At 40.4% G+C, this 27,534-nt stretch overlaps 1 protein-coding gene across 1 annotated transcript in view; it reads right to left on the bottom strand.

The window, feature by feature from the left end:
• Nucleotides 1–209: 209 nt before the first annotated feature.
• The window catches only part of CDH17 (cadherin 17), a 40,851-nt gene continuing 13,526 nt past the window's right edge, over nt 210–27,534 (bottom strand). The window contains exons 6-17 of the mRNA XM_048841222.2: nt 26,487–26,686; nt 24,130–24,261; nt 19,894–20,044; nt 17,342–17,557; nt 15,839–15,915; nt 14,004–14,195; nt 11,831–12,075; nt 9,237–9,367; nt 6,695–6,931; nt 3,556–3,672; nt 3,320–3,436; nt 210–1,505 (exon numbers count right to left, since the gene is read on the bottom strand). Coding sequence (XP_048697179.2) covers nt 1,405–1,505; nt 3,320–3,436; nt 3,556–3,672; nt 6,695–6,931; nt 9,237–9,367; nt 11,831–12,075; nt 14,004–14,195; nt 15,839–15,915; nt 17,342–17,557; nt 19,894–20,044; nt 24,130–24,261; nt 26,487–26,686 — 1,916 coding nt within the window. The 3' untranslated portion in view covers nt 210–1,404. The remainder of the gene's footprint in view (nt 1,506–3,319; nt 3,437–3,555; nt 3,673–6,694; nt 6,932–9,236; nt 9,368–11,830; nt 12,076–14,003; nt 14,196–15,838; nt 15,916–17,341; nt 17,558–19,893; nt 20,045–24,129; nt 24,262–26,486; nt 26,687–27,534) is intronic.

The raw sequence follows: 27,534 nt of genomic DNA, 5'->3' as shown, positions 1-27,534 counted from the left end.
GGTGAGACATGGCTGAAGGCCAAAAGCAACGTTTTTATTGGCAGTACTCTAGGAAAACATATTTTAATGCAATGCTATCAGAGTAATGTTCCTTTCCTTCCAGATCTGTACATTATACAAACGTGACCAAAAAATTGCTACGTAAACACCCACCCTCCCACATCCCCTACCTCCCTTTCAAAAGAACATAGCCTTTCAAATTTGGGACATAAGTGCATAATTTGTAAGTTTTTATTCCCTGCTCAAAAAAACAAACAACCCTTCATTAGCGTACCACCAAATAATGCATCAATATAAGTCTGTTTTTTAAACCAATTGTATTTTCTTCCCAGAATGAGACCTACGGGCCAAATGGAGTTCATTGAAATCTAAGATATAGCTCGCAGGCGTAGACATCTTCAATGCATAGGTACACTAAACAGATATGATAAGTCCCAGAATGCAATTACCCCATCATGATATAATCAGGCATGAATTAAGTACAGCCCACTGGCTCCTGGCAAGTTACCATTTCAGGTCTCTTTTATGGAAAGTTTTGTGTTAAACCCTGCCAGCAGCGTTGGTTTTCTATCCTTGTTTCATGGACAGGCAATAAATCCCTTGGGAGAACATATAATTACTATCTAATGTGCACAGAGCCAGAAGTTATTTGCAATATTATAATACAGTAGCACATCAACCAATTTGTACAGTCTTTAAACATCTTTCTTTTTTGTTCTTCTTGGAACACTAAAGGAGGACAATGGTGCTTACACAAACAATATAGACTATCCCAGTGGATACACGCAATAAAGGGAAAATTAAAATACCTACTATTTCACTAGCCTAGGTTGCTTAACTTATTGGTGAGTCACAGTAATTCTTTGTCCTAAATTTACAAGAATAATGTAATAATACAAGCAGGTGTGGTCCAAGTCAGAATATCTCCAGGCATAGCTAGCTTTGGGTAGCAGTTAAATTTATTGTCAAGGGATCCCTCCCACTTTGTGGGAGACCCCTAAATTTAGTGTAGGACTTCATTTAATTACACACTCTCTGCACATTGATTGACACTCTGTTAACTTGTTGTTGAAAAGAGAATTGTAGGAAAATGAAAACTTTCTCTAAGAATATAGAGCAGTCAGTATTTACTAATAGTTTCCACACTAACAGGACTATAAGTCTTTCTGGGATCACAGCTTTTTGGTACCAGCACACGTTAACTCCTGGCAAGGGCTGATATTTTTATTAATGGCTGCCACTGTACATTGTATATAGATTTTATAACTAAATCTTAATATCTAATAAAAGTGGGGAACAGGGGGACCCTGCATATACATGTTTGTGTCAAGAGTTTCTGAAAATACATTTATGGGAGGTCTGAGTTACAAAAGTCATTTGTTCCCCTAATAAAATAAACAATGATTATGTTAATGTTTTCAGTTCAGATGGCTTAGCTGCATTTCTTTTAAGTCCTTTCATTTTCTTGTATTTCAGTCTGAGAAATATGCCTCCTACAATAAAACCTGGAAGAGAAGAAAAATCATGGCCTAATAAAGGAAATTTTAAAACATTCTTAAAGTATTTCAGCAAGGGATTAATCTTCATTAATATACAACTATTCACAATACTTTCCCATCCCTAATTGGAACTAAATGGATTTTAGGGATATAGGAATTACCAAACTGGACCAGACTTCTGGTTCAGTTGCTTCTCTGATGTGGGAGGTTTCTTCCTTAATCCCCTTCAGTTAGAGGTTATTTTATGGCCTGAGGCATGAGGGGTTTTATCCCTTATCATTTTTCTTATCCTATCCAGTATAACTGTAGATGTTCTCATTATCAATATAAATGTTCAGTCTCTTTCTAAAATTGTACTAAGCCCTTGGGCTCAATGATATTTTGTGGCAATTATTGCACCATGTAAATTTTTTTCCTTTTTAACAGTCTTAAATTTATTGTTTTTATTTTCAGTGAATGTCCCTTCTTCTTCTCTTCTGAGAAAGCATATGAGTGGCTGAGTTATCCTCTGTATACCATTTATTACTCTGTACGTCTTTACTATGTCACCTCTTATTAGTCTCCACTCTGCACTGAACAGTCCTAATCTTTTCAATCTCTCTACACATGAAAGTCTTTTCATTGCCCAGCTCTGAACCCCCCGCTAAATCTGTCTGAGTGGCTATGGTTCTTGCTCCTGATTCAAAGGGGAAAAAGTCCTTTATATGTGTGAAAGTGAAGCTGTATGTTTGGCACAGTAGTTTATTTTTAAAATCATGAGTCGTATACAGGTTTTTTTTACAACTTACTTTCACTGGCCTCTTTAAAGTAGGCTAGCATAGAGCTGGACAAAATGTCTTCACTGAGTTTTCTGGCAAACCAACAGCGAATAGAAATTTCAAGTAAGGCAGTGATGTGGGATCAAGTCCTTAGTACTAGGAGTCATGTTTTGCTATTCCTGTTAATCTAATTTTCCTATGGTACGTTTTGTCTCTAGTTCATATTAAATGAGAGGTTGGATGAAGGTATTACAGGGAAATCGTGATTTCAGAGGTTTGAACATAGATCTGATGTAAAGGCTTTCTCTGGCAACCACAAACTCTGATCCTGGCTTTTTCCATTCTCTTAGCTTTCTTTGAATCACACTATATCCCCTTTCCCTCTTCCATCTTCTAAGGACCAAATTATAGTCATAGGTAGTTTTTCTTCTTCCAGAGGCTTGTGAATTCCACACCAAGTATCATCACAAAATCTTGGTTTCCCTTTCCTAGTTGCAGGGCAGAAAACTTGTTTTCTGGTGGCCATTCTTTTTTCCTGTGTAACTGAGGTAATTGAAAGCTGACATAACTTCTTTTTATATCATCTTCTAAGTTTGATCCCTTCGGATATGATGTCTACATTTTATTTAATTTCAGCTTTTTGATATTTTCACCCTCTCTAAATCTGAGTCACAGTCTGCTGACTGTAGCTATGCCATCCAAAAATCACAGACTGTGCTCTGAATTCTTTTGTTTATTTACTTACTGGGCAGGATTGGTGGGGGGAGAGGGGAGAGGAGGAGACTGGATCTCATCAGTCTGTCATCCCTACTCCTTTTGTACTTAAGCTTATTAAAAGAATACTCAAAAGCATTCTGTCTTGTTTTGGGGGAAAAGGTATACATCTGTTTGCCTTCATTCCATCAGCTCATGCCTAGCTGAATAAGATCCTGTGCAATACAATCTAACTTTACAATCATGCTTGTTGGCACCATAAATGTTGGTGTCCCACAGGAGTTAAAACAATGAATAATGTTAAACTGAGAAGTTAAAGTAATCATGTCTCTAAGAAATATCACCTACCGATGGATATCAATACTCCAAGAAGAATACCAACTGCCATGCCTGTGCTTGGCATCCCAGAATGGTTTTCTACTTCTATAAAACATCTCTTCTCATCTGTACACCGGCAAACGTTTACTGCAGTCAAAGACAAATGTCATAAGATTAGTGGAATCGTTTATCAGCCCGACAGAACTGTCCATGAATATTGCCGTTTTCTGTAAACCAGCCCCATAAGTGCTGTGTGTGTAACATACCTTGAAGATTCAGGTTTCCTTCCCGGGGTGGTTTTCCGTTGTCGTTAATTGTTAATGGAATGCTATAATTTTTCTCCTCTAGATTAGTGTGCTTTGGGGAAAGGTAAGCGTGGGTGCCTGTCAACATGGAACAGGACATACACATCAGGACAATGACAGGTTTCAGAGCAGCGGCACTGCTATGGGTACCCGAATGGACCCACAGTATGCCAACATTTTTATGGCTGATTTAGAACAACGCTTCCTCAGCTCTCGTCCCCTAAAGCCCCTACTCTACTTGCGCTATATTGATGACATCTTCATCATCTGGACCCATGGAAAAGAAGCCCTTGAGGAATTCCACCATGATTTCAACAATTTCCATCCCACCATCAACCGTAGCCTGGTCCAGTCCACACAAGAGATCCACTTCCTGGACACTACAGTGCTAATAAACAATGGTCACATAAACACCACCCTATACCGGAAACCTACTGACCGCTATTCCTACCTACATGCCTCCAGCTTTCACCCTGACCACACCACACGATCCATCGTCTACAGCCAAGCTCTGCGATACAACCGCATTTGCTCCAACCCCTCAGACAGAGACAAACACCTACAAGATCTCTATCAAGCTTTCTTACAACTACAATACCCACCTGCGGAAGTGAAGAAACAGATTGATAGAGCCAGAAGAGTTCCCAGAAGTCACCTATTACAGGACAGGCCTAACAAAGAAAATAACAGAACGCCACTAGCCGTCACCTTCAGCCCCCAACTAAAACCCCTCCAACGCATTATTAAGGATCTACAACCTATCCTGAAGGATGACCCAACACTCTCACAAATCTTGGGAGACAGGCCAGTCCTTGCCTACAGACAGCCCCGCAACCTGAAGCAAATACTCACCAACAACCACATACCACACAACAGAACCACTAGCCCAGGAACCTATCCTTGCAACAAAGCCCGTTGCCAACTGTGCCCACATATCTATTCAGGGGACACCATCACAGGGCCTAATAACATCAGCCACACTATCAGAGGCTCGTTCACCTGCACATCCACCACTGGACAGTCTCTACGTAAAAGAATAAATGGACACAAATCAGATGTCAAGAATTATGACATTCATAAACCAGTCGGAGAACACTTCAATCTCTCTGGTCACGCAATCACCGACATGAAGGTCACTATCTTACAACAAAAAAACTTCAAATCCAGACTCCAGCGAGAAACTGCTGAATTGGAATTCATTTGCAAATTGGATACTATTAATTTAGGCTTAAATAGAGACTGGGAGTGGCTAAGTCAATATGCAAGGTAGCCTATTTCCCCTTGCTTTTTCCTACACCTCCCCCCCCCCCAGACGTTCTGGTTAAACTTGGAGAGTGGTCAGTTTGGATGAGCTATTGCCAGCAGGAGAGTGAGTTTATGTGTGTGTGTGTTCCCCCCGGGGTGGGGGGGTGAGAAAGCCTGGATCTGTGCTGGAAATGACCTACCTTGATTACCATGCACATTGTAGGGAGAGTGGTCACTTTGGATGAGCTATTACCAGCAGGAGAGTGAGTTTGTGTGTGTATGGGGGTGGGGGGGTGAGAAAACCTGGATTTATGCTGGATTTATGCTGGAAATGGCCCACCTTGATTATCATGCACATTGTAGGGAGAGTGGTCACTTTGGATAAGCTATTACCAGCAGGAGATTGAGTTTGTGTGTGTGGTTTTTGGAGGGGGGTGAGGGGGTGAGAGAACCTGGATTTGTGCAGGAAATGGCCCACCTTGATGATCATTTTAGATAAGCTATTACCAGCAGGACAGTTGGGTGGGAGGGGGTATTGTTTCATGATCTCTGTGTGTATATAATGTCTACTGCAGTTTCCACGGTATGCATCCGATGAAGTGAGCTGTAGCTCACGAAAGTTCATGCTCAAATAAATTGGTTAGTCTCTAAGGTGCCACAAGTACTCCTTTTCTTTTATCAGGACAATGAGGGACTGTAAAACGTGCTCAGTTTCACTGAACACCACCTCCCCCTGCAGATGCCCTACTGCCCAGGTCTTTCTTTTTCCTTTTTTTTTTTTAAGATGTAATGGTTCCCCAATCCATTCAAGCTGCAGTAAAGGGGCTCTAGGGAAGATGCAAGGGCCCCCCAGGGAATAACTCCAGGTGCAGACAGCCTTTGTGTCTGGCACTTAGCTGCCTCCATCGGCTCTCTGCCACCTCTGCAGGGACCCCAGGCACGGGGGATATTCTAGGACAGGCCAGGGGTGGGGCAGAAGCCGGGTATGGACAGGCTGGAGGGAGGAGAGGTGGATGTATGAGAAGGAATCAGATGCTCATGGAATTCTTACATGTAGTCTATTCTGCCCCCTGCAAAACCACATAGGGACTTTTATGATCATCTCATCTGATCTCCTGCAATCCATAGACTCTCACCCAGTGCCTTCTGCATCTTAACTTCTACAATACACCACTTCTTATATTCAGAAGGAATTCCACACTCGTGCAATCATTTCAGAATATCTAAACCAACCATCCTCGCATTACACCCCATGATAATCTAACATGGCAGGCTTTCCTAAAAAGTGTCCCCAAGGTCACCTAGCAGGACAGGCCACTCCTCTGATGTATGCAAACTAAGCCAGTATAGTGGGGAAGCCTTCACAAAACATTCTAGCTACAATACATACCGTAAATCTGTAGTCAGATTTTGCACATTGCCACATCCAACATCAAAATATTAAAATGCAATGTCCTGGGAAAAGTATCTAATGCACAGTTTACTCTAGCTGCTCTGTTTCTATATCAAAAATGGTTTTATACTGTTTATATTGAAGTAGATTCCCACAGCACTTTGAGTCACATGTGTTTCTTCTCTCTTCTTGTGAGAAAAATCCCAGTTTGCTAGCACACTAAATAAAAGCATCATCTCTTACAAATGGGTTTTATCAATGAAAAATAAAGCCAAATACAACAATCTAAAGTGTTGCAATAATCATGTACTCAAATATATATTACTTTCTCAACACACCTAAATATTTCAATGTACAATATATAACACAAAGGTCAGAATGAAACAGGAATCCAACCATTTCTTAAATATACACAATAAATGCATGTACATGCTACATTTTCAATATGATTGAAAAACTTACCATCTATTCTAGAAATTTCCCAGTCACTCTTTATATTTTCACTGCCTCCAAGAGAAAAATTGAATTCTGGAGGATATAGTTGTTGATCATCATCAGTGGCCTGGATCTCTGCTCTTGCTCCTTCATGGAGCGGATGGCAGAAGAATAGATGATTACCCTTTGTTAGCCGGGGAGGATTATCATTCACATCTTTTATGAATAGCTTGAAGACTGCTGTGGAGCTCTGAGATTTTTTATCTGTAGAATTTAAAACAGTGCAAAATTATACTTCAGGTCGTGGACTTCAAATTCACAGTCGCTTGGGGCTGGGTTGTTGCTTTTGAAGCTGCAGTGGCCTTGAAGAGAGTGGGTGTGGTGGTGCAACATGAGAGAGGCAGGTGCCGGAGCTACTCCGTCTGTAGAATACAGAGGCAATGAGTCTCTGGAGGGACTGAGCGGGTGTAGTCAGTCAGAAGTGGCAACTAGTGTCACTTTTTTTAAAGTGCTGGGGAGGGGGGATCACACACACCCCTACACTTTTTAAAAAGTAACACTAGCTGCCACTTCTGACTGACTAGTGCTGGCTTCTGAGTGCTAACTGGTGAAAGAGGAGATATATTAAGCCACCATATCCAGCAAGCCCTCTTTGGAGCAGGGAACTCCAGCCTTTTATGTTAAGTGAACACAAGCCCCAGCCTTTTGGCTATTCCCTGTGTGAGCAGGCAAAAGGCAAGATGTGGTTGCCTTTCTTTGCACATCCCAGCAACAGCAGCCCCAATCTAGTTCTTCATCTAAGACCTTCTCTTTCCCCAGTAATGTCAACTGTTCTTTTGATATGTCAAAAACAATGGACAGTATTAAATGTTAAGTAATTGTTGTTGTGTTCAAGTTAGTTAGGGAAACCTGGGTTTATGCCTTAAAAGACAGATTTCAACCCAAATACATCCCAGTCTTGTTAGCCATCCTTGTTAGCAGTGTAGGTGGCAAAATTAAATCCCCCTGCCGGTATAAACAAAAGAAATACTATTTTTCAGTTCACCTCATACAAGTACTGTAGTGCAATCCCTTTATCATGAAAGTGAAACTTACAAATGTAGAATTATTATTTTTTCCACATAACTGCACTCAAAAACAAAACAATGCAAAACTTTAGAGCCTACAAGTCCACTCGGTCCTACTTCTTGTTCAACCAATTGCTAAGACAGATAAGTTTGTTTACATTTATGGGAGATAAAACTGCCTGCTACTTATTTACAATGTCATCTGAAAGTCAGAATAGGCATTTGCATGGCACTGTTGTAGTCGGTGTTGCAAGGTATTGTCACAAAGCTCTGTCCTTGCCTCCATGGGCCCGTGTTTCCTGGCGGATTTTGCTAGCCTCAGAGGCTCACTGTGACTCTGCACGTAACCCTTCTCTCTCTAGAGACAAGGGTCACAGTCTACTGAGCCATTTTCATCATAAGCCAGCGAGGGAGGTGAGGAGAAGCTATCCTTCCTTGCATAGTCTCTGTTGTTTCCCAGTCTCAGTGATTAATCAGGGGGAAAAGGTTGGGGGGGGGAGCCCAGGCCCACCCACTAATCCGGGCTCCAGCCCAGGAACCCTAATAGTATCAGCTATGGTAGCTGACCTTTTAGAAACATGACATGTACAATTCCCTGGGCTACTTCCCCCACAGCAGCCCTCACTTCCTCAAGCTCCACTTCACCCTTACCTCAGGGCCTCCTTCCTTGTGCCTGATATGGTGTGTACTACTCAGCCTCTCCAACAGCGCAACTTCCTCCCACAGCTCCTGACATGCACACCCACCTGACTAACTGGGAGGCTTTTAACTAGTTTCAGCCAGCCCCTGATTGGCTTCAGGTGTCCCAATCAACCTAGCCTTCTCCCTGCCTTCTGGAAAGTTCTTAATTGGCCCCAGGTGTCTTAATTGACCTGGAGCAGCTGCCATTTCACTTATCCTGGTACCAGGGATTTGTTTAGCCTGGAGCTAATATATCTATCTCCCACTACTTTTCTATAGCCATCTGGCCTTGCTCCTTCACAGTATTTACGAGACAGATATGCCAAACATTCACATTCCCTTACATGCTTCAACTTGTATCTTGCACTATTTTTTATATCTTTTTTACAGTGCAAATATTTGTAATCAAAATAGTAATATAAAGTGAGCACTTAACACTTTGTATTCTGTGTTGTAATTGAAATCAATATATTTGAAAATGTAGAAAAACTAAAATATTTCTAATAAATTTAAAATTGGTATTCTATTGTAGTTTAACAGTGTGATTAAAACTGCAATTAATTGCAACTTTTTTTATCTCACGATTAATTGAGATTATTTTTAAATCATTTGACAGCCCTAATCCATATTATCAATAATCTGAAGTTTCATTTTACAGAAAGTCATTCCTAAACGAATATATCCTCCCAAGCATAAACAGCAAGATGCAGCAAAAATAATTTAATAGTGCAGCTTCTATAGCTTTATCAGACAAAGTCAAGGTCTTGCTGTTAGCTGTGCATGTAGCCTTGGAAAACAAACATAGTGGTTTCATTGCTTACTTTCTTCTGTTGCAGTGACTTGTACTTTGTATTCATGTTCTACTTCTCGATCCAAAGGAGCATGAGTATATATCGCTCCAGAAAATGTATCAATCCGCAGCCAGTTTCTCTTGTTGCTTTCCAACGTGTATCTTCACAAAGCATAAATATAGATGTGTATATATATATATATATATATATATGTATATATATTCTGTACCAAGCCATAATAATTTTTATAGAGCAAATGTCTCTTCATTGGTTAAACATTAAATTATCTGTACTGGTTTAAAAACTGTCAGTAAATAGCTTGATTAGTAGAGTATCTAAAGGACAAGGATAGAATTCCTTGGGAAAAGTTGATAGTCCTTCCACCAAAAAAGAGGGAGACAACTCAAGAGATGCCCTGGGGTCTGCCCTTCAGACAGGGTTAAAAGCAAATGAAAAAAATATGAGACTAGATGATCAGAGAGGTCCTACTACCACAATCTAAAAGCTGTGCCCTGTGTAAAATGCAGTTATAATAACTCTATAATTGTCATTTTTTTAATGTTCCTAAATAATTGTCTTTTAAATTTTGATTTTAAATGACTCTAGATCCTTAATTTGCAAAGAATCTTTAAAATGTGACCTGAATAGAAACTCAGTTTAAACGGAGTGTAAACAGTGTTGTTTGACAATTGACTGAGTGTGCAGACAGCTAGCTCAGAGATACCCTGTGAACTGCTCCTATTAATCTCAATAGGATTTTAACTCTGAAGACGAATGATGATTGAAATATCAACATTTAATTCTTTCACGACTGATTGAGTTAACAAAAGCATCTCGTTAATGTGCTTATCCATCGCTTTTTGACATAGTGGCAGATACTGGAGTAAGATGAAGTAGGGTAACTGGTTGTTGACTGGGTTGCTAGGGAAGGGAATAAGGAAATCTCACAACATGCAGACAGGATCAATAAAGCTTAGAGGTATGTAACTCACTGTTGAATATCACTGCCTTGGTTTAAGGATCTACCACTTACTGGGGACACTCACAACATCAGTTCCAGGGACAATGACCCCATGACAAACAGCCACAGTGGAAGCCATCTGAACCCATTCCATGACACTTGCACCATTTAGAAGACAAGCAAGTAAAGAGGCCTTAACCTTAATGGTCAGCAACAGGAAGTATACTTACTGCCTTTTAGTATAGGATAAAGACAAAAATATATTCTATCTATATATTCTACCGGGGGAGGAGAGAGGATTTGTATGAGGCACAGTGACAGAAGAAAAGTGTAGATAAACTAGACAAGGCTGGTGAGAGAGACAAGCTTTCGAGCTTACACAAAGCTCTTCTTCAGATCTGAGAGACCTTCTAAGATCTCTGTGTAAGCTTGAAAGGGTGTCTTTCCCACCCACAGAAGTTTCCCACCCACAGAAGATATTGCCTCCCACACCTTAACTCTCTAGTATCCTGGGACAGACACGGCTACAACACTACTGTCTGTGGTGAGACATGTATTACAGTCACAGGTTTGATCATCAGGCTTCAGTGTTTATAAGTGATTGTTAGTGCATGGCAGAGAGCCACAAGTTGTGACCCTGAGTGTTTCCCCTTCGTGCCAATTTATCAGGGGCAGAGAGGTTGTCAGCCCATCTTTAAATGCTGTCCTGTAGGTGTCACCATTGGCATTCTCACTGAGACAAACCATGTTAATGGAATCAGTGTAAAACATAGATCATTCATATGGGTGGTGCTGGGGAGACCTGAGGTCAGATTCATCCTTCATGTAACTCCATTAGCTTGCTTGGTGTTTTCCTCAAAACTAGTTAATGTTATTTTTTATTTTTCCGCAAAACCTCAGTATGAATTATGCAGGAGTAGGGGCAGAAAATTTTTTGTATCCTAAACAGAGGCTTAGACTCTGAGAATTGAACTAAAGAAGACTGATTTGAAAAAAAAAAATCTAATGTATTATTGAAGTCCTGCTTTAGATGTGTTAAACTCTTTGTTTAGTTTGTAGGTGTGTTCTGCTGCATAAAAAGCCCTAACAATTTACTGGAAAGAAAAAAAATCATTGTCCTCTTGCTTATTCTTAGTCTCCATCTAGGAATATTTTATACACAACTCATTCATTATTAAACCTACTTGAAACACAAATCAAGGCAAAAGGGATTGTTTTCAAGTCAACAGTGTCTTTCTCTGGAGATTTACTTTGGCCTATTTTTCATTATTAATCTCATAAACCATGAGCTCCATTGGAATTATTCTTGCTATAATACAGGTACATACAAAAGGCTTTACCCTAGAGTTCGCTGCAGAGAAGATCATGTACTGCCACAGGAACACACCCAACTGTTTCCATTGTGTTATCTTCCACAATAAAATGTAAACTATACATACATTGAAAAAATTATTGCATTTCCTTGTATTCTATGTTTGAATGTGTCCTCTTCCTGGCACAGATATTCTATTGCTCTCAACCACAGCATTTCAATCTAGAAGCTCACTGGTTTAGGACTAGATTAACAACTGATGTGAGAATCCCAGTCAATGCTAAAAACTACAAATAAATAGAAGGCAGGGTGTTTTTGTTTGGTTGTGGGGATTTTGGGGTTTTGTTTTACCTTATCCGGTCCCCCTCAGGATCATTGGCCGTCACATTCATCACCAAAGTACCTACAGGAACATCTTCAAATATATCTACTATATAAGTATTCTTGGAGAAAACTGGCACTTCATTCACATCCACCACAACAACTCTGAAATAGGCAGTGGAGCTTGAATTATACTGTACTCCTTTCACCAAAGGTTCTGGATTTGCGGCCTTGACTGTCAGGTTGTACACTGAAGACATTTCAAAATCAAGGATCTGGAGAAATGGGGAGAGATTGCAATAAACAATCATTTCACTGTTCTCTTCAGTAAGAGATTGAGGAATCTCTTGTGTATGCCTATAATCTCCAGATCATTTGAAGATTTCCGTCCCTGGGGGAATTGGAAGCACAGGGGTGGGTATTCTCAATGCTGAAGATAAACTAAGAAGTTAAAAGTAAGGCTTTCAGGCAATCTATTGATTCTTCCCTAATGTGAAGCCAACAGACACAATGGTACCATCTCCCCTGCTTTGGAGACAGAGTATATCTTAGGTAACAAAGGGATAGGGCAGACTCATCATGTAGGAGGACAACAGCACAGCACTAGAAAGAATTATTTCAAAACGAATAGATCTTGGGAGTATCCCTCAGCAAGTAACATTTCCAATTAATTTCCAATTCTATTTATAGAAATAATATTTATTGTTACATACAAGAAGACTCTGGCTCATGATTGGTTGAAAACAGTTATGCAATTAGTTAATATGTTTCTAATGGTTACATCCTTGGAAAGCAATAATACTGAGGTCTAGAACAATGTCAAGAAAACTGAACATGTGAATGACTGCACCCAAAATGGCTGCAGGTGAGGTAATGAAAACTATATTTTACCCATTAGATGATGAATAATTATTTGTTTGTTTTTGGCTCTCTCTAACTAGAACTGCCTTTGAGAAGGTTAATTTCAAAGGAAAAGCACCTCTGTTTTTTAAACTTATGGTCATAATACAGAGTTTTCCTGGTATTTCTAATTATATATTCACTGACTTCTTGTTTCAGTGAGTATCATGATTTGTTATCTATCAAGGTAAATATTGACTTTGGCTTTATATCCGTCAGTGTTCACTTTAACAGAAAAAAACTCTACATTTGTCCTGATCCTGAGACACGCTGAGCACCTGCAACTCCCATTGTAAAAGTCAAGTATGGGTTGGAAATGCTCCCCAGCTCTAAGATTCCATCCTGGAACAGATATCTTTTACTTAGTATTGTATTACAAACAAATATCTGTGAGACACTGTAATGTTTACTGGCTTAGTTTTCCAGTGACCCATTAATGATATTGCACAACATGTAATACAGTGTTTGCATGAAGAACAAAGATCTACCCTCCAACATGCCATCATCATATCTTGTGATATATTCTAAAGAAACAAAAGAGTTGCAATAAGGCTCACTCTTATGTTCAATGTGTCAATATAACTCCACTGACATCAAAGCAAGTTCCACATAAGGAACAAGTGACCCTTGTGTGAATATTTTAATTTATTGACTAGAATGAGTAATTTATTTAACTCTGATGTTCTTGTAAAGATTAAAATATAATTTTGAGTCTGTATGGAGTTTGCCTCAATTGAAGAGACATGGGTAACAGGTACAACATTTGGTGTAAGAGTGATAAAAGACATTCATATTTTGAAGGGCAAAGAAAATGTCTCTTTGTGGGTAACTTGTCTGGAAATCAAAACCCTTTGCTGTGTAGCACTCTACAAATTATTACCAGCTTTGCTATATTGTATGTGGCATAGGGCTGGGATACACTTAACAGTTAAAACACACTTTCTGCTATGCTACAGCCATTTTGTAAAGAGTTATAGATATTCTTCTGGCTTCAATTACCAATTTTTGTTATATGTTGGGCTTCCTCTCATTTTTTTCATTTTTCTTAGGATGCAGGTAATTTAATTATTGCTACTGTACTGGCAACTTCCTTCCAGTTCAATATTCAAAGCTTTAGCTCACCACCTTACAATGGGGCACCAATGAGACACACATTTTAAGCTGTGTTTTCTGGAGATCCATAATCCATCAGCAGGCAGTTAAAAAAAAAGATTACTGGATGTTGTTTAAGAACAAAAAATAAGGCTTAAAGAAAAAATTTATTTGTACTACTGTAATTTAGGAATTAAAGAGATCCCCTTACCTTGTTAATCTTGACAAATCCCCTATTTGTTTGGGGGTCTGTCTCTATAATGAAATTTTTATTTTGGTCTCCCTCTTCAATTTGGTAAATGATTTGAGAGCTCCCAGTGAATGGTTCATCAGCATCTGTAGCTTGAATTTCTAGTATTACTTCTCCTACTGGAGTATCTTCAAGAATAGTCCAATTACCATACTAAAGAGAAAAGATAATTGAAACATGAGACATCAGGAACCATTCAAGGAAATGGCCTTCAGTGCTACAACTTAGTGAAGCATAATCATTAATGAGTTCAACCACACAAGAAAGAAGAGAATTATTTTCTCTATTTACAGATGAGGCATAAAGAGATTGAGGCTAAGATCCTCAAAGATATTTCAATACCTAACTCCCATTTAAATCAATGAGAGTCAGGTGCCTAAAAATGAGAGTTGGTTCCTAAATGTCTTTGAGGATCTGGCCCAAGGTCACACAGAAAAATTATGGCAGAACCAGGAATTCCACCCAGTGTCCCGAGTCCCAGTCCAGCTCCAAAAAGACCATCCATCCTTCTAGTTTTGATAAACATCTGAATGATAAACTCAAAAAGCTGAGTTATGTCAATCAACTGGCTAGAGTGCCCCATTCAATTGGCAAAAGATGGGTAGTGGTTGCTATACCAGCCTAAGGTAAGTACTTTATAGTCAGTTAACCATCAGGGATTTCACCCTCAATCGTTCTTTAATTAAAAGTGACTATTTGAAATTTCTAGGCCCTTGTACAAACCTCACACAAAAGATACATTGGACATATGTCAAAAATAAACCTCCTGAACTGCCAACATGCTCCTTAAAGATTTTTTTCCTTAACACTTGAATTAATTTACAAAAATAAATAATACTTCTCATGCGAGCAGTGGTTAGATTGATTTTTTTAATTTATAAACTTTTTTAATCCTTTAAATATATCATAATTATAACTATGTATTTGTATGGTTCATATTGCTATTATTTAGTTCAGGAAAGAAATTGCAGAATATTATTTAATTGAAATGAAATATCTGTAAAATTAAGTCAAGGAGCTACAAAGGTGTAATTGATGGCATAATCTGGCCTTTGGCATGTTTCCTCCAACTATTTAATCTGCCCCAAATAGCTTGTTACAATTTTTTTTCAATAGTTCTTTTATTTACATCCTTATAGTCTAGAAATTGAAGGGATGATGCCAAGTTAAAATATATATATTTACATACATTATTTCTCTATTACTAGTAACATTTTAGTTTATTGGAACTGAGCAAACTTCCTAAATCTAATCCATTCTTCACCATTCATGCTCTTTGTTTGTCTTTGCACTTTCCCTTTGCAGAAAGAAAATAGACTGGTCAGTTTCACTTGTGTTTACAGGTAATTTCACTTTCTGGTGCATAGGCACTAGCACTGTTTTTGCAATGGTATTGGGGGAAATCTTAAATCCAATACATTTTTTACATTAAGCCATTTTAATCCATTTCATTTCCACTCTCCCCTCTCCCCCACTTTATAAAACCTACATTTCAGGCCTGAATTCCCAATATTGTCCCTTTAAATGAACAGTTCACATTTTAACTTATTTTCATACTCAAGAATGAACTCTTAGATTTGTGTAATAAGTCTGTTTACCGCAGCTATTTAGATCTTGTAGACAGGCCTTGCTGCAGAGGCATAATGTTATCTCTGCTGCTCACTAGCAACCTTAACCAATGACCATTGTAGTTAATGGAAAGACGCCCACTGACTTCAGCAGGCATTAGATCTGGCCATAGCTTCAGTAAAAGTTTGTCTTGTAACATGAGAAACAATATTGTGAGGAATACTCACGTCTGATTTTTCAAAGATGGGAATCTGATCATTCATGTCAATGACGTTTATTTTCACATCACACAATGTTGTGAACACTGTACAAAACAGAACAAAGCAATGTCACAAGCAACCTTTCTGCAGAAAACCTGAGGGTTTTTTTCAAGTGTTCACAGTGTGACAGGCATTGTACAAGCGTACAACATGGCAATACAACATAGCAATCGAAGCAAAATCCTACTGCTGTCAGAAAGACTGGCCACAAGATATTGGGCGTCACAATTAGTTTATACTTTGAGGGGGGTTCCCTCAGTTCTCCTTGCCTCTTCCTAGTTCTCTCAACATTTCCACCATTCTTTCCCCTAATTCTTTTCCTAAATTTACTTTCACCACACCCCTGATCAGGAGCAGGAAGATAATGAATTTTCTGTGTTCTTCATAACATGGAGATTGCAAGGAGACTCTTCCCTCCCCCATCCAGAGATACCAGTCTTTTTTTTCCCTATGGTGGGTCATCAGAGAACATTCTGAACTTTGCTTATAGCTGGACCTAAACTAGGTATAATTAGCAGAATGCCAATCAGTGAACTCAGACAGCAGCAGACCTCACAGCCTTGTTTTAAATCCAGGAATGTGCCACAAATGGCGGCGGGGAGGGGGGGGGTGGAGCCCTTAGTATTTGGTTTTTCTGGATCCAAAAAGTCTGCTCTGGTTGACTGTAAATTGTTCAGGCACAGTCAGATCCCAGTATTTTCATTGTGTATGTCTTAAACCAGGACTCAGGGAATATCCTAAACAAAATAGTTTAGATGTAATTCGAAATGAGCTTCCAAAACCAACTTCCAAGCCTTTTGAAGTTCTCCTATCATTTGTTTAAACCATGCTGTTTCATTAACGAAGGGGAAATGTAATCCTGCTTACTCTATGTGCTTCTATCTCCCATGGAGGTCAATGTAAATTTTGTAAGTTTTGCTTGGCTAAGAACTGCAGGATGAAGCCCTTAGTCTTTAATGGGAAAAAGTACATACTTTCTATTCAGTTAACCATCAGGGATTTCTGAGCTCTTGGATAATGAGCTTGCAAACCCTTTTTGAAGATGAACTTTTGTTCTGAATATTTGTATAAACCATCTGGACTCTCTGGCCAGCTGCACTGAACTCACTGAAGTTTCTTCAGTGAGACATTAATCCTTTCCAATAAAACCAGTGGAAACATCACAAATCATGCAATCCCTTCAGAGATTCCCATGCAGTAGAAAACCTCTTACTGGAGAATTCTAGTGAACCCTCTGCCCTAGTGCTTGCTGAATTTAATTATCACATTATGAGTCATTTCTCTGTGCATCTTTAAAACAATTAAGTAAAATTCAGTAAGAAGAGCAGCGCTCAATACTGCTGCTTCCTGTAAATGCCCTGTCTGGGAATCCCTAAATCGCTTTACATGAACATCTTGGATACTGAACACTGAAACAGGAAGGCTGACGAATGAAATTATTTCAGCATGTGATGGGCTGTTTGTACTGACCTTTATCGGTCACCTCCACCGTTACAGAATAATTCGAAACTTTCTGCTTGTTTAATGAAGACCTAGAGAGCTGGAAAGTCCCAGCTTCTTGTTGGATAATAAAGAGGTTATCTAAAGGGATTTTGGGGTTCTGCTCCACAATACGGAACTGCAGGCGAGAATTAAGAGTGTTTTCTTTATCCATGTCTGTAGCATACAGAGTTCCAATATTGCTCCCTAGAGTCAAGGAAAGAATGAAGTCAGTTAGATAACACATCTATCAATATATCCTACTTTTTCACTGAATCAAATACTATGGACAATGCTGCTAGTATGAATATAACAGATACTGTAAAAATGCCAATTGCCTGGAAAATACTGTTTGCAATGTTGTTGTAGCCGTGTCGGTCCCAGGATATTACAGAGACAAGGTGTGAGTGTGGTGGGCTTCACTCACCACAAGGGGCCCCTCCTTGTGGCACCTCCTTGTGGATTAGCTCCACTCAGGTCTGATGCCCTCTTCCTTGCATCGTGGCCCCCCCTCTCCAGGACTCAGGGTGCTACTTCTTTGTGAATCAGCCCCTCCAGCTAAGTCACTATACGCCTCCCCTTCTGGGGTAACAAAGTCTCTCCAGACCATCTGGTGCAGTTGGCATCTCTGCCACTCCTGTACCACTTCCCAGTGGCTGGTAGAAGAATCCAGGCCTGCCCTCTACACTGGGTTCCATCCCAGGGACCCTACAACAAACAGCCCAGGTCTGCATAGTCCTACCCCTTGCAGCTGTTTCCCTGGGCTTCTTCTTAATTAGCCCTCACAGGCTTTCTTTCCCCACAACTCCTCTGGGATTCACCCTTCTGCTAGGGCTAGAAACCCAGGGCTTATTCTTCCTCCTGGGTTTTCACGTCTCCTCCTCTCTGCTCCCAGAGAGTGACTGCAGGCCCTCTCCCTGCAGCCTCCTTCTGCTGCAAACTTTCTGGCTTTATAATCCACCCTATTCCAGACCAGCTGGGTTTCTTGTTGAGTTAGGCCTGGCTGTCCCTCCAGGTGCAGCCAGGTACCCTGGCCCCTCAGGTCCACATTAAACATTTTCGGGCATGTGTGGGGTAGGCACCCCATCACAGTGACGTAATAGCTTTTATTGGACCAATTTCTGTTGGTGAAAGAGACAAGCTTTCAAGCTACTCAGAGCTCCTCTTCAGGTCTTGAAAAGGTACTCGGAGTGTCACGGGTAAATACAAGGTGTAACAGATTGTTCCCTAACCTGCAATAACAACAGATGCAAAACCTGCAGACATATCTCCACTGCTACAGTGATCAGTATCCCCCACAACTCACCTTTTAAGATGTATGAGTCCCACACATACCTATCACAGCATATGGTGTACTCATCCAGTGCACTAAATATCCCAATTACAACTAGTAGGAAAACCAGACACTTGCTACATTCTCAGATGACAGGTTTCACACAGAAAAATGATAAAAGACAAAAATACCATATCACCCATGGGCAAACACTTTTCACAAAACAATCGCTCATCTGACCTCTCAGTCCTCATCCTCAAAGGAAATCTGCACAACACTTTCAAAAGATGAGGCTGGGAACTTAAATTCATAACTTTGCTAGACACTAAAAACCATGGTCTTAATAAAGATATGGGATTTATAGTTTATTACAACAATCTGTAATCCACAAACCCCCCCTTTTTTCTCCGATGACTGCAGAGGTGTTAAGTGGCCACTTCACCTTGAATGGTCTCTTACAATGTGTGTTAACCACTTATGCTAAACAATCTGTTCCACCTTGTATTGAACTGTGACACTCTGAGTACCTTCCCCAGACCTGAAGAAGAGCTCTGTTTCCTTCAAAAGCTTGTGTCCTTCACCAACAGAAGTTGGTTCAATAAAAGATATTATCTGACCCACCTTTTCTCTGGAAAATACTGTAAAGAAACACAATAGCTTTATATTAAAGCTATGCATTAGCTCAATCAACAGTTATGGGTTGATGCAGGAATTACTGGGTGCAATTCAGTCATCTGTGTTGTGCAAGAGGTCAGAGTAGATTACCATAATGGGGCGTTTTTGCCTTAAAATCTCTGAACAAGTAATGTAGAGACTTAGGGACAGATTTCACTAATGTTGGTGTAAATCAGAAGTAACTCCATTGAAATTAATGGAGTTACACCAATGTAGCATCCATATAAGGGACAGGAGAATCAAAGCATTTATCCAGTGAGAGCAAACCATATTTTTTATCTTAAAAAAGGAAAGCAAATTCTATTGTACATTTTAGCATTGTGATTGTCGGAGAGCACAATATTGTATTTTAAATGACATTTCTGTTTTACACATTGAGGATTTGATTTTGCAACTCTCACTCACCTTGACTAGCTTAGTTGCACAAACAATCCAATTGTAGTCAGTGGGACACTTTGAATGAATAAGCACTATTCAAAGTGAATAAATGTGACAGAATTGGGCCCTGAAATTGTTAATTCTAGTTTCACCAAATGGAAACAATGTTCAGACAGTGAGAATGATTTATATAATAGTTACTTTAATGATGTCTTACCTAATTCTTCATTCTCCTGAACTTCAAATATAGTCAAAGCATTCTGGCACACAGGAGGATTATCATTAATGTCTTCAACCTGAACGAAGACTGGCAAAGGCCGGCCCAGTTCCTCTCCTCCTTCTTCTTTTGCAGTTGCAAAGAATGAATACTACAATGATAATATTGCAATTAGGACTAATAAACGCAAGAACTATAATAGCTTCCATTTAAAGGGATCGCAATGAAAACCTTGCTACCAAAGGAAAGCTCTTTCTGTAGGTCTTAATAACATTTTCTTCTATTTTAGTACTAATTACTTATAGGCTCTTATATGGTACCTATTACCATGTTATCTGAATGCCTCACCATTCATCCCTGCATTTATTCTCCCAACACCCAGGAGAGGCCGGAAAACATTGTTCTCTCCATTTCACAGATGAGTGACTCAGATACAGATAGGTGAAGTGCACAAGAAGTCTGTGCAAGAGCTGAAACAGAATCTATGGGTGACATCCTGGCATCAATGAAGTCAATGGCAAAACTCCCATTGATTTCAAAGAGTGGTTTGGGATTTCACCCTATATCTCCATCTAGTCCCAGGCCAGTGTTGGTTACAACCACAAGACTATCCTTCCTCTCTGTGGCCACAATTTAGTAAGGAATTTAAGAATGTGCCTAACTTTAAGAAAAGGAGTACTTGTGGCACCACAAGTACTCCTTTTCTTTTTGCGAATACAGACTAACACGGCTGCTACTCTGAAACCTAACTTTAAGGATATGATTCGTCATAGAATCATAGACTCATAGAATATCAGGGTTGGAACGGAAGTCAGGAGGTCATCTAGTCCAACCCCTTGCTCAAAGCAGGACCAATCCCCAACTAAATCATCCCAGCCAGGGCTTTGTCAAGCCTGACCTTAAAAACCTCTAAGGAAGGAGATTCCAGCACCTCCCTAGGTAACGCATTCCAGTGTTTCACCACCCTCCTAGTGAAAAAGTTTTTCCTAATATCCAACCTAAACCTCCCCCAATGCAACTTGAGACCATTACTCCTTGTTCTGTCATCTGCTACCACTGAGAACAGTCTAGATCCATCCTCTTTGGAACCCCCTTTCAGGTAGTTGAAAACAGCTATTAAATCCCCGCTCAGTCTTCTCTTCTGCAGACTAAATAATCCCAGTTCCCTCAGCCTCTCCTCATAAATCATGTGCTCCAGCCCCCTAATCATTTTTGTTGACCTCTGCTGGATGCTTTCCAATTTTTCCACATCCTTCTTGTAGTGTGGGACCCCAAACTGGACACAGTACTCCAGATGAGGCCTCACCAATGCCGAATAGAGGGGAATGATCACGTCCTTCAGTCTGCTGGCAATGCTCCTACTGAAACAGCCCAAAATGCCGTTAACCTTCTTGGCAACAAGGGCACACTGTTGACTTATATCCAGCTTCTCATCCACTGTAACCCCTAGAACTGCTGCCTAGCCACTCGGTCCCTAGTCTGTAGCAGTACATGGGATTCTTCCATCCTAAGGGCAGGACTCTGCACTTGTCCTTGTTGAACCTCATCAGATTTCTCGCACTGAAGAGTTTAAAGTTAGGCACCTGCTTATGTTCCTTGTAGAATTAGGGTGTATATCTGTATTCTCTCCTAGAAATACTTATTCTACCTTCAGAGAGAAGTAGGCAATTGATCACAGTTTTATTCATTAAATCTCTTTTTCATGCCCCTCCTGATGATGCATTGCTGTGAGGTCAGCAAATTCCCAGGCAAATGCTGACTATACAGTTAGAGAAAACAAACTGAGAAACACTATGGAAAGTACCGTTTTTAAAATTAAACACGAAACACAAAATGGTGAGGGAGATCAAATCCCTTTAGATATGCCGACTGGTCACTATGTAGTATTTTAGCAATTCTTTCAACACCACAAGAAGGGAGATTTGTAGCCGGAAAGCTTATAAATTATACAATGTATTTATAGGCCCAATAAAAAGCATGGCATTATTTTCCTTGTCCAGCAATTTTTTTTCATAATGAGAATACATTTAATACCAAAATAGACTCACTTTAATTACACGCTGATCTAATGTCAGCATCACGGACTATTCCTGGGGCTAAGTTAAAATGCAGCTCTTGAATTTTGTGTTTATTCAAGATGACAGGCTGGCCTGAGCCAGAGTATGTCTACACTGACATTAAATACCCATGGCTGGCCTGTGCCAACTGACTCAGGCTCACGAGGCTCGGGCTAAGGAGCCCCACTCTCACTCTCACTCCTCCTCTTCCAGCCCCAGCTCCTCCCCTTCCCCTCCAGTGCCTTCCGCCCTGTCAAGGTTCCTTCCCCACTCTGAACTCTAGGTGTGGGGACCTGCATGAAAGACCCCCGGAGTTTATTCTTACCAACTTAGGTTTAAAACTTCCCCAAGGTACAAACTTTGCCTTGTCCTTGAACCCTATGCTGCCACCACCAAGCGTGTTAAACAAAGAACAGGGAAAGAGCTCACTTCCCCCAAAATATCCCCCCAAGCCGTACAGCCCCTTTCCCAGAGAATGCTTGATAAAAATCCTCACCAATTTGTACAGGTGAACACAGACCCAAACCCTTGGATCTTAAGAACAATGAAAAAACAATCAGGTTCTTAAAAGAAGAATTTTAATTAAAGAAAAGATAAAAGAATCACCTCTGTAAAATCAGGCTGGTAAATACCTTACAGGGTAATCAGATTCAAAACATAGAGAATCCCTCTAGGCAAAACCTTAAGTTACAAAAAGACACAAAAACAGGAATACACATTCCATCCAGCACAGCGTATTTTACCAGCCATTAAACAAAAGGAAATCTAACGCATTTCTAGCTAGATTACTTACTAACTTTACAGAAGTTCTGAGTCTGCATTCCTGATCTGTTCCTGGCAAAAGCGTCACACAGACAGACAAACCCTTTTTTTCCCCCACCTCCCGATTTGAAAGTATCTTATCTCCTCATTGGTCATTTTGGTCAGGTGCCAGCGAGGTTACCTTTACAGGAGAAAGGGTTTTTCCTCTGGCCAGGAGGGATTTTATAGCACTGTATGCAGAAAGCTGGTTACCCTTCCCTTTATTTTTATGACACGCCTGCCACTGAACAAGCTGATTGGCAGTGAGCAGGAAGCACTGGGAGGGAGGGGGAGGAGCTGATCAGCGGGGCCCACTGAACAGCTGATCAGCAGGTAGCTGGTGGGTGCTGAGCACCTCTTTTTTTTCCAGGGGTGCTCCAGCCCCAGAGCACCCACAGAGTCAGCGCCTATGGTTCCAGTCCACCAGCACAAAACAGTCATAAGGCTGGTGGATACAGCTATCTCATGATTCCCCCAGCATGGGGGAAACCCCAGGTGGTGTCAGGCCAGCATAGCAGCTCCTGTGCCCAACCCCCTTGCCCACTCTTCCCTCTTGTGTAGGACCTAGGGGCCGAGACAAGGGAGCTTGGCCAAAGGGCTGCTGCACTCTAGGGAACCCCAGCAGCTAGACAGACCTCTTAAAGCCACTGACAACTGGCACAATTTGGAGCAGCCCTGGGACTACAATTGCTGTTCAAATGTAAAGTGTTCTTTGTATGAACATTTGCTTTCAATTAGTGAAGCACATGCATGTGTGCGCTGTTAAATCTTAGTCCTAGCTGATGTTAGCTACACAGAGTATACATGACTAATTTCTTTCCTCTTTGTGGAAAGAATGTGTAGGAATGTATCTGAAGAGAGAGAGCATCTGATAACATCTATTGTTGGGGGAACTCTTCGTTATCTCCAGTAAGTTCATTTGTTTTGCCTATTGTGAAGAGATGCCTCCCCACCCTACCTCGTGGAGAAGAAAGGCAGGAAGACTTGACAGAGCTAAAAATTCTGCCACAGTCCGCCACTCGATCAGGTACTATAACACTGTCTCTGTACATAGCACATGTTCTGTCCAATTCAGGGTAGGCTGTGAAAACTGCAATAACTACAGAACTCATGTTGCTTTAGAAAGAAATATTATAAAGTGCTGAATTAATGGCTGTTGGGTGGATGAATGTAGTGTGGTGTGATGGGCATGCCTGCTATTAAATTGCCTGGGAGTCCATGTCTATCAAGTCACTCAAATTCATCCAGAAACCACATCAAATTAAATCTCTTTCTCCTCCCTCTCCCACCACTAACTCGCCTACATTTACACGCTCAACCACTATTGAATCTCAGACTTTGGGCTACTGTATCAGTCAGGTTTCTCATGTTTACTTACCAATTCCTTTTCTTCCCTATCCAAGGGTTCGGTCACATAAATAGTCCCATTCTGATCAATTGTAAATGGGAACCTGGACAGCCTCTCCTTTTCCAAAAGTCCATATTTTGCACCTGGCTCATTCCAGTGCACCTAAAATTCCCAAAATGAGTTAAGACAAAGGATTAAAAGTGTGCACTGAGCTGTAACTGGATGAAATGTTTGGAATGAAAAGGAAAAGACAAATTTCCTGTTTTGCACATTACTTAATTTTAGGTCATCTAACCATTTGGCAGGCCTTGGAACTGGGACTCAGAAGCCCAGATGATGGTCCCAGCTCTGCCACTGGTCTACTGAATGACCTTGATCAAGTCACTCTCTTTGCCTCAGTTTCCTTATCTGTAAAATGTGGATAATAACATTTACCTCCTTTTAAAAGCACTTTGAGATCTAAGTGTTGAAAAGTGTTGTGTAAGAATGAGGTATATTATTATAGTATTGTAATGGCATCACACTAATTTACAGCATCTTTTTGTACCAGCCATCTTCTGTGCTTTTCCTCTTCAGCTTTAATCATCTTAGCAGTTTGGGTTCACAGATAGAAACATAGAGTGGCAAGCCAAATCTTAGGGCATGGTGGGGGCAGGAGTAGTACACATAAAATTGTCAGACTGGTCTGGCACATAGGGTATTTTGTGTGGTCTTTCTATTTAAAATTAAACACAGTAAGCTTTTTTCATAAATTCTGAGTCTTTTTCTTACATAATAAAGGAGTAGGAGGTGCTGTTTAAATATATATATAGCACCTGCTAGTCCCTGCTCTACAGAGACACTATTCATTTCTATGGGAAATTTTCATATAAATTATCCCAAAATGTAAATATCACTTTTGCTATATATGGTTCACATAGATCTTTCTTCCAGCTGCTGTCTCTCTGGACTTGATCCTATTACCATTTAAATCCATGCCACACTCCTATTATCTTCAGTGGGAATAGAGTAAGGCCCATTATTTGTCATTTTCCAAACCAACTATTCTCAAGAACAGAGTATGAATAATCTTGTAATACCCTAAGCATCAGTACATTGTGTGATCTAATGCCAAGTGAACTTCTAAGCACAAATATTTCTGGGTGTTTGCCTATTAGTTAATATTAACTGATGTCATTATGGCCATACCAATATAATCAGCCCAGTCTTCATTTGTGCTGCAGAATATCAGAGGAGGTGGGTGATATTATAGGAAATATGTGAATCTGAAGGAGGGCGGAAAGTTGATCTTAAGTCCTTTCTCGCTATTGTGAAGGTAATGGTTGCACTGTATCTCACTAGATCTGGTTTAGGGCAAATACTTACCTCTAAAACTCCATGGACACACTGGGATCCATGCATGGTTAGTCTCCTCCCAAACTCTCACGCGGAGGGTGGGAGGCAGCCTCAGTTACCTTAAGTAGGGGTTGTAGGCTGCAGTGTGTCTGCCGGTAGAGCTGTATTGGAACTGCCAGAGAGTGTGGGGAAGCGGGAACACCAGATCCAGTTGAGAGGCACAAAATCTCTGCTAACCTTGCCCGATGCCTCCAGCTGACCTCCCAGGGACTTTAGGGGCTGAACCCTACTGTTTCCTCATGGATGGGGTGAGTGGGGGTGAGCATAACCAACCCTGCAACTGAAGAAGTTGGAGGACATTCCATAAGGGGAACTTGAGAGAGTTTTCCTTCCTGCTGGGCACCCTCCCATGAGTCTGTCTGTGAGAGAGGCAATCAAGCCCTACATTTACTATTCCCGGTGGTAGTACCTAGCACTACTCATATTTTTCCCAGCTGTTGTATTCCCCATCTGTAAAAATCCTCCCTGCATTCTTTAAAAGACTAATTCTCTATTACATCAATGGTCTCTTGCTTTTGTAATTCATATTGTGCCAAACAGCCTCGGAATGAGTATCCTTTCTGTTCCTTAGAGTTTTCTGTACATCAGCAGAGTTCCCTAAGCATTGCCTGCAGTTCACAGAAGATACCAAGACTAGCACTTTCTGTAAACTTGAGTGGGAAAATCCTTGTGTCACTGTGACATTGACATTGGTCTGGGTTGTACCTTAATCATCTCCTTAGCATCCATTCCATAATAAGGATATTATAGGGAAATCCACACTAACACCCTCTTCCAGTTTATGTAAAATATGACCAAGGGGCCAAATCTTGAAATCCATATTCCATTTTTACTCAGTCCTTCCTCAGCCCAAACTCCCATGGACAGCAATATCCAACACAGAAGATATACCAAAGTCTTGATAACTGGAAGAAGATCCTGCAGGTGGCAGGGAACATTTAGGGCTTGTAGATGCCCTGACATCAGTTATTTCTGTTATTTCTAGTTCCTACCTGCGTGATATAGATGGGATGAGGCTCAGTAGAGTTTTCTTTGATAGATGCATTAGGAGGTGCCTTCCAAAGGTTCTCCTTCACAGTTATTTCCACGTCAATGTTACTGGTTAAAGCGTTCTCTGACATTCCTGCCAAATCCTTCACTGTGACAACAAGGATGAACATATCCTGCTCTTGGTGATTTAATAAACGAGATCCTAGAGAACAAAACAAAGAGACATGAGAGAAACTAAGCAAAAGCTCTGTTACGGGTACCTTGTTTAGCTGCAGAGAAATCCCAACCTCTGCTTTGTATACATCCATTGAGGTATCTTGCTTTTACAACTGTTAGTCTAGGCTTCTCTTCATGAACTTAAAGATGAGTCTCTGTGTTAGAACTTGGGAAATAGGCAAAAGCGGCACTCCAAGAGAGGCAATGGGTACTAGCTAGTACAGGTAATGTTTTAGGATCTGATCAAACTCCCTTTGAAGTCAGTGGAAGTCATTCCATTGATTTCACTGGGAGTTGGATAAGACTTTTAGCCTGCTAAATTGCTTCAATTCCGAAAAAGTTGAGAATTACTGTTTTGAGAGATACACTCTCAGAAAAAAAATTAAAAATCAAATGTGGAGTTGCATAGTTGGAGATACACCTGTTCATGACAAATTCCTAAACTAGTACTGGTTCCAGCATATTTAGATTGTAATCTCATTAAGACATGGGCTGTCTCTTTGTTCTGTGTTTGTACAGCACTTCGCACAATGGGATCCCAGGCACTACCAAAATAAAAAATAATAATAGTAATAACAGCAAATGAGACTATAGTTCTGTAAATAGCTCCCATTCACTTCAGTCACAAATGCTCCATACCTCTCAGTATCAGGGCAGGCCTTTAAAAATATGTTCCATGGGCTAACTTTATTCTGGGGATTGGTTGGAAAGGAGCTTTCTTCTTTTATCTTGATTCAAGTCCCTTCTAGACCCACTCCTTCCACAACGATCACAAGAAGAGGCTTAAATAAATAGTTAAGGAAAACCCCTCCTAAGTCATCTCTCTTCTGGGTT

The sequence above is a fragment of the Caretta caretta genome, chromosome 2 (assembly GCF_965140235.1).
Source record: "Caretta caretta isolate rCarCar2 chromosome 2, rCarCar1.hap1, whole genome shotgun sequence".
Classification (NCBI taxonomy): Eukaryota; Metazoa; Chordata; order Testudines; family Cheloniidae; genus Caretta; species Caretta caretta.
This window is presented reverse-complemented; position numbering and strand designations above follow the sequence as displayed.